This window comes from Micropterus dolomieu, linkage group LG03 (assembly GCF_021292245.1).
Source record: "Micropterus dolomieu isolate WLL.071019.BEF.003 ecotype Adirondacks linkage group LG03, ASM2129224v1, whole genome shotgun sequence".
NCBI classification, from domain to species: Eukaryota; Metazoa; Chordata; class Actinopteri; order Centrarchiformes; family Centrarchidae; genus Micropterus; species Micropterus dolomieu.
This window is the reverse complement of record NC_060152.1, coordinates 25,903,477-25,911,780: the sequence shown is the minus strand read 5'-3', so window position 1 is coordinate 25,911,780 and position 8,304 is coordinate 25,903,477. Positions and strand designations below refer to the sequence as shown.

At 40.1% G+C, this 8,304-nt stretch overlaps 1 protein-coding gene across 1 annotated transcript in view; it reads left to right on the top strand.

The window, feature by feature from the left end:
* LOC123968616 (zinc finger protein 407-like) overlaps positions 1-8,304 on the top strand; it is a 61,410-nt gene that overhangs the window by 4,265 nt on the left and 48,841 nt on the right. The window contains exons 3-4 of the mRNA XM_046045484.1: positions 4,656-4,739; positions 6,296-6,416. Of these exons, the coding sequence (XP_045901440.1) occupies positions 4,656-4,739; positions 6,296-6,416 (205 nt within the window). The remainder of the gene's footprint in view (positions 1-4,655; positions 4,740-6,295; positions 6,417-8,304) is intronic.

Sequence of the window (8,304 nt, the reverse complement as noted above, 5' to 3'; positions counted from 1 at the left end):
CGGGGGGGGGGCTGAACACAGCGACAGGGCCACAATTGATTTCCTCATTGCTTCAGTTTGTCGCTTAATCTGGCGATATGCTGATAAATCTTCGCACTTTGTCAATTAATTTCCCTGAAAAATGAGACCCAAAATGGCGAGCACATCAATACAGCAGCGGATTCCGTGTCAAAAATTAAGCGGTAAAATTAATTGCCCTCCCATTCGCTCCTGCTAAAACATAACTAATGAGGGAGGCAATTATAGCTGCATGCAGACGCCTCCAGGGTTATTTAAAACACACATACACACACACACACACACACACACACACACACACACACACACACACACAAACAGACACACACACACACACACACACATATATATATATATTCACACACACGCAAAGAGAGGTTGTATATTTTGACTTCAAAGTTCTTTTATTGTCTCCCAATAAGGCATATTTTATTCCAGTAAGGGGTGGAGGGTTGAGGTGTATGATGGGAACAAGAGAGAAACCATGAGTCGATATTCAAATTGCCAAAAAAGTTTAAGGGCTCTCAGTGCAGACACATTAACAGGAAATGTAGTTTTTATGGCATTGTCATATCTGGAACTGGACTTGGCGTACACTGGCTCATGTATGCTTTTAAATGGACCTATAGCTTGATTTTGGTTAGTTTGCAACTGTGTGCATCTGGCCTTCACCTCTGCAAGGGAACATCTGAGGATTGATCTTTAAGTTCAGAGTGTAGAGAGTTCAGGTTAGAGTAAGACTTTAGGTTGAGGCTCATAAACATGGTTTTGTACGGTTTGTACGTTTATGTACGGATAAAGTTTAACGTAAGGGTGAAGTCTTATTCGTGGACCAATAAAAGGTAGAAGTTATGGTGAATCACAAATAAATGCAGTCAAAGCAAGGTTGTGTTGTGGGTTAGGGGTCCATGTTGCTTTAGCCAGCCAGATCCTCCGGTGCTGACAGCACGTCACTCTTCTCTTACCCCACCTCCCTACCCAGGTCCTTGGAGGGATCACCGCCACAAAACAGCAGATGAAAAGCACACATGTAATTTATCGCCAGTGTTTCCTCCTCAAGAATAATTGTGGCGACCGCGGCTGGGCGTAGGGATCGATGGCTATGGATTTTTCTGTGGTGGGGTCTTGTAGCGTTGGGCGTAATGAGAGATGGAAGGGAGAGAGGAGAGGGGAGGAGAGGAGAGGAGGAGTGGACCGGTGCTATTTTCTGATAGAGAGAAAAGGTCCGACCAGATCCTTAGGAACTATTCTAGAGTTTAGATGCACAGGAATATTGAAGGCTTTTAGTTTGTTTGTTTTTGCATCGAAGACACTGAAATACTTTTCTCTCCATGAGCAACGTCCTACATGAACACAAAAGTATCTGCCAAAGTTAAAACAGTTTTGGATACTTACATTACATACATATGTTTGTGGCTGTGTCAGTGCTCCTCTCACTGGTTTGTAGTGAGCAGGGCTCCTCCACAAAAAGATGATGTCAAATGTTAACATGCACCAGTCAGGATTTCAAACTTGAACTTGATGTGCTTACCCTGGTCGTGAATATTGAATGATAATGAGTACTTTCTTTTTAGAGGGTTTAAAATATCGATGCTTTCCTTTTTATTTTGTCTCCATCATTTGTGCTAAATGCTCAGTGCAGTGTTTCTGCTCATCAGAGATCACTGGTCAATCACTGGGATCTCTTTTTCCTTCATTTTATTCAGAAGAACCAATTTTTTAAAATCTGAATATAATATTGTTGCAGTGAAAAATACAAACTATGTAACTTTCTGTAGCCCATTTTCACATTCTGTGATATTTTCTTTCTAGGAACATCAGACATCAGGTATTTAGGACAGCAAATGTAAGATGAATTTCATGCGGCCACAGAAGGTAGTAGAATGGATATTTATTTATATGAAAACATTGTTCCTTTAAGGGCCATTCACACTGGGATTGAAAAGTGAATCTGTATGAATTGGCTAATGAATGCACCTTTTTAAGGCTTTTCTCCCCTCTAAGTGGCACTGCATTAAAACTCTTCTCACAGTCGAGTGGCTTTAAATGGGTGTAATAGAAGAAACTTGAGGCTGCTTTGTCTCTGCGGACTCAGTGAAAGCTGCTATCTGTACAGAAGAGGAGCAGAGCACCGCCGAGGCCCAGCTGGAAGAGTCACCCAAATGTGTTATCAGTGTGTGGCGAGAGCTGGAGTTCAACATCAGCATTTAGATGAATATTTAAGTGATGTACATGTGCAGTGAGTGTCTGTATGTTAGAATGTGTGGTACGTACAGTGTCTTAAATGTATGAGCTGGTATACACCATGTACATGTGTGGAAATGTGTTAACTTGCGCACCACATGCAATTTTATTTGTGTGTCTGTAAGTGGGAATATCTGCATATCAGTATGTGTGTGTGCGCATTTGCATGCACATCTGTGCCCGTTCTATAGATGTGTTTGTATGTGCACGTGCATGTGTTTCCCTTAGCGAATCTTAGCACTAATGTTGCTGTGAGTGTGTAGGAGTGTGTGACTGCCTGTGTGCAATGGCAGAGAGAAAGAGAGAAGTAGAAAGAGAGAGAGGGAGAGACCATCATGCTGTTAATGACAGAGCCAGATGCAGGGAAGAGAGGAGGAGTGTAAAAAAGCTCTCCACGCTCCCCATCTGGAAGGCATCGCCCTCAAATGAAGTTGTACAAAACCATCCCATTGATAATAAAGCTAATTTTTATGGCTCTGACAAGTATGTAATTATGTTCAGCGGTGCTTTTCAGATTTTATCACAGTCAATAAACCACACTGGCAATTTCCCGTCCCCCATTTGACATATTTACACGGATCCATCTGATTGGAGGAATTAGTTAGCTGTGAGAGCTCTGATGGATATACACTAGTGATCTGTGACTTCTGCTTGGCTCATCTGTTAGCCAACTAGACCCGCTGCTCATCTGTTCAATCTGTCTTTCCTTTTCTCGGTTTCTTCTCCCTGACACATTTCTCCCAATCCATTAATACAATATTTTCTTTTCTTTGTCTTTACTTGAGCTCTCACTTCCTTGCTCAGTGGCACCTCAGCAGGAGTTCTGAGTGAAGGAAGCATCAGTCATTCCCTCCTCCACCAGACTTTCCCACTCGAAAGGATTCAAGGATTTCATAAATCTATTTCAATAACCTTTTGCTTATTACCCCCCCTCCGCCATGCACAAACATACACAGTATTTGAGGTTTACTATGTAATTGTATTTATTTTTAATTAAGGTTGTTGCAAGTTTAAAATTAAAAAGTGTTAATGACAGAGTAATTATAGTGAGCCATTTTTAGTGTTGAGGCAGAAAGGGGAAACAACTGATGTAAGACAAATGTCATGAATTGTGTAGATTCACATACTCGTGTGAATGAAACCAACAGTAGTTGCAGTTTATTTAATCATTGATGACATTATTTGTATTTGCAGTGTCATAATAAGCGTGATCCAAATGCACATACACACAAGGTTAATATATAACGCACACATACATATTAAAAATATAAACATGTTGTCTTTTAATTTGATTTAAATTATTAAGCTCAATTCACATCCCTAAATCTTAAAGGTTTCATGTCCTTTTACAGTTTCAGCATTTAGAAATATCTGTTTTTTTTGTTGCTTTGTGTTGGTTTTCAAGTTGATGTAAATTTAAGGTAACAATCAAACAGTTTGAGAAGGTCCTTAAATTAACTTTTTATATCCTGTCAGCATTCTCATCTCTGTAACAGGAAAGCATGATTGGGTATCATTATTTCCAAGTCCTATTAAAAGATAGTTTTGTTTTGTTTTTTTACCACATGGGGTTCATTTTTATAACTGTGGCGATGAATTATCATAACATTACATTCACCAAAGCAATTTTTGAGATCTGGGAACATGGCAACATCACTTAAGCAAATTACACTAGTGGTCAGATGATCAGACAGACTGTTAACAAGATAACACTGTAGCCAGATTATTTGGGAGAAAACTTTTACTAATTACAGAAAGAACATAAGTAAGTGCACACAAAATGTGGGCACTAAGCCCTCATTACATGTCAAGTTCAGTAGGCAAGCTATTAACTGTGAGGGAGGTTTACAATGGGGCATTGTGGGTAATTTAACTGTTTGCATCATTCTCTTGCAAGTGAGTTTGTTTGTTCCAAACCTGTATGATTGGCTGGCTGCTTGTGTTTGCTTGTTTGTTTTTTTGCTGAGTCCTTACCACAGCGGCCCGGGTTTGAGTCCAGCCCGCGGCCTTTTGCTGCATGTCGTCCCCTATATCTCTCCTATATTTCCTGTCTCTCTTCATTTGTCTCTGTTAAATTAAGGCTAAAAAGGATCCCAATATATTCTTTCAAAATAAGACTGTTGTAATTAACTTGAATTATACTTTAAATAATAATTTTTCTTGGTTTATTGAAGAAGATCTGGATTTGAATGAGTGTATAGATGAATATTTAATAAATATAGTATAAATGAAGAGTTAATTTTTCCTTCTCAGGTTCTTGCCTCTTCTCCCTTCTTCTCCCCCTCTGATATGATGAAATGCCATTTGTGTTTCTCCTATGATTTTTCTCTCCATCCTAGCAGCCCCTAATGCTGTGTTCTTCCCTTTCGTCTTCTCTCAATCTGACTGTACAGGAGAGAAGTCTTATCTGTGTGACCTGTGTGGTTTTGCTGGAGGCACAAGACATGCCCTCACCAAACACAGACGCCAACACACAGGTAAGCAGCAAAGCACACATTCTGAACTCACGCTGTAAACTAATCTGACACACTAGCTGATGTATGTGTGATTGACACTTCAAGATCTGGACGAGCCCAATATTTCCACATAGTTTTAGCAACTGTTTGCTATCGCTCTCTTGCGCGTACACACACACACAGAGGCACATCAGTGTGACATGCTGCTGTCAGTGATAGGCATGTGTACCAGTATGGCTGACTGAATCTGAGATTTTTAATTTCAGTTATCATTTCACCATGTCATTCTGTCGCTTAGGGAAATTGCATTTTTCAGATAGGCTGTCAATAACGAGTGCTTTTTTGGAAATTGGGATAGTGAAACAAATACTGTTCTTAACCGTTGTCTGGCAGGCGCCCAAGGATCAAGAATCCTGTTATAAATATTCATTTAGATTTTCATAATTCATTTTGTTTGCTCCTCAGTTTCTCTGTCATTTCCCCCCGAAACCTCCAATTTCTGTCCTCCTCTCCTGTGTTGACATGTGTCAATTCCACTGATTTAGCTGCATATTCAAATATGTTGTCACACAGCTGCATATGGAGGGACCACACTGTCTGACAGAGTTTTCTTGTCAGTTTGACTGATACATATTTTAAAGGCCACTGCTGATGCTAATATTTGTGTTGTTCAACATTTTACCATTATTTAGTATTATATACTAAATATATAAATATTTCCACTTTCATGACCAACATTTTCTAGGATGCAGTGGCTAATGTTGTTCTTTTCAGTAGCCTATGGAAATGTCACTGTAGCAGCATTTTACGAAACATCTTATATGTTCTGTAGGTTAGCAGTTCCTTAAAACAGGTTGAGGTTTTATTGCAGGTTTTAAACACTGACATCTGTTAAGCTGTTGAGTAAAACACTCCCTCACTACTCTGGTCTGCCATTTGAAATACAAAAAAATAAAAAAAAACTTTCAGAGAGTAGGAAAGGCTGCCTGCTATGGTCAATTTTAAACTTGCTGTTACACTTACAGACATCAGCATGCCCTAACAATTTAGAATCAAGTCTCTGTCTCAAGTCTCTGTCTCTGTAAGATTAATGGCTATGTGTCAAATATGGTAATCATCTATCATCTAATGACAGAGATCTCCCATCTGGACTTCTATCAAAATCTTACCCGTCATATTTCATGGAGATGCATTCATAAGTTTTAAACATACCCAGCTGAACACATTTGTACTGCTTTCTACACATCAACTGACATTTCAACTCATTTTGACTTACTTTTAGAGAACAGTTTAAAAACTTCAGCTGACACTGTTATGTGAGTTATGACATATGTGCAGTGCACACACTTCAGCTATACTGTATCTGATGCTTCAGTTGAAATTTCAACTGCTAATCTTCAACTATGTGTGTGTGTGTGTGTGTGTGTGTGTGTGTGTGTGTGTGTGTGTATGTATGTATGTATGTATGTATGTATGTGTATATATACACATACATATATATATAGTCAGTCAAAACATTTATCTTGGTCTCATCACCATTGTCTGTCTCTTATCTTTTTAACCCCTCCACCCCACAGGAGAGAGACCCTTCAAATGTAAGCTCTGCAACTTCGCCTCCACCACGCAGTCCCACCTATCGCGGCACAAACGTGTTCACACTGGGGAGAAACCGTACCGCTGCCCCTGGTGCGACTACAGGTATCGGCTCATTGACCTGCCCACGGTTGGTGGCGCTGATGGCCACCACCATGGTACTGATGATCAGGGGGTTGATAAGGAGGAGGGGCTGTGGGGAGTTTATTAGTGAGTGTGTGATGGTGAGATAGCAGGTGGCATTGTAGGGTAGTTTGGAGGTGTGTGGGTGGCATTAATGCTAGAGGTTTTGTGTGTTAATGTGTGTGTGTGTGTGTGTGTGTGTGTGTGTGTGTGTGTGTGTGTGTGTGTGTGTGTGAAGGGTGGAGGCCAGACAGGTCTAATCTCGACAGCATGGCTCCATCTCATCACTCTGCCATCATCAACATGCCCAGCTAGATCTCCCCCAACACGCGCACACAAACACACACACACACACAATGTCACTGTCACTGGCAGGTCCCTGTCATTAAAACACCATCATACCACATCAGTAATTACACAGGAAATTGTCGGTGAAATTGAAAAAGTTTTGGCTGGCATTGCACATCTCCATCTCTTGCTCTTTCTCTCTCTCATCCTGTGCTTCCTCGTCAGGTTGTGGCAAAAGAGTGTGAAAGGGAATGATCTCAAACCCATCATTGGTTTTAGATGTACTCTTCATTCGTTTTTTCCCCTCTGTGACAAAGTCATTTCAGCAGCTTGCTATACCTGCTCCACTGCAGTGAAATGCTCAACTCATTTCAGAAGTCTTTTGTATGCAGTCTAACTTAGAAAAAATTAAATGCTGACAAGTACTAATTGTAGTCAGGCTATTATTTTGCAGTTATCAAAGGATTGTGTCACCTTGTACTGAAAGTAATCGGAAAGTATCTCTTGACTGTATCAGTTAAGGATCAACCAATGTAGAGATTTTTAACTGATAAAGGTTGATTTAAGATGAATATAAGATACTTTGAAGATTTCTATGCCTAAATAATTACAAGTGCTGTGGAAAAAAAGACATGGTTTTTAGGCCTGGATGATGTTTTTATTTGCCAGTGACAGTTGGTCTCCCACTTAAGTTCAGACTGAAATATCTCAACTATTTGATAGATTGCACTGGTATTTTGTACATATATTCATGGTCCCAAGAGGATGAATCCCACTGACACTGATGATCCACTAACTTTCCATCTAGCTCCATCATCAAGTCAAATTGATTGATTTTTCTTTGTTTATGACCAAATACCTGCGAAACTAACATTCCATCAGCCTCAGCCTCAACTTTGTGTTAATTGCTTATTTGAAAATGTTACAATGCTAACATGCTAAACTAAGATGGTGACCATTGTTATTGTGAGCATGTTAGCATGATGACATTAAAAGCACTGTTGTGCCCAAGTACATCCTTAGTGCAACCCCACTATCACAGCTCTAGATTTTTAGTCTTGTTAGATTGAAGCTGTCGATAGTCTATATTTAATTTGCAAACTGCAAGAGTTTATTTTGCCCAGAAAATTTTTGATTACAGAAATGTTAAAAGCCTAAACCTCAGGATCCAGGAAGAAAACCCAACATGGTAGGATGAAGAAGACGCCATTTTGGTGAATCCTATCTTAATGTCTCATTAAACTCAGTCTTATAATGTCAAGGACTTTAAGTGTTAAAAAGGTATGTTAAGGATAGTTTATCATATAAATTGGCTGACTTTTGTCTTTTACCTGAGAGCAAATGTTGGTCCCATGTGAAACCACTACACTGGACTAATCCCAGTATCAGAAATATACTGTGCATAGAATGAGCCAAATTTTCCCGGTGCATTGTTCCTGCACTGATACTTAATGATCTTTACAGATAGTGGCAAATGAAACAGTAAATTAGAAGCCCAATTAACATTTTGGTGGCCTCAGGGGTTCTGAGAGGTCTGGGGGGGGGGGGGGGGGGGGGGGGGGGGGGGGGGGGGGGGGGGGGA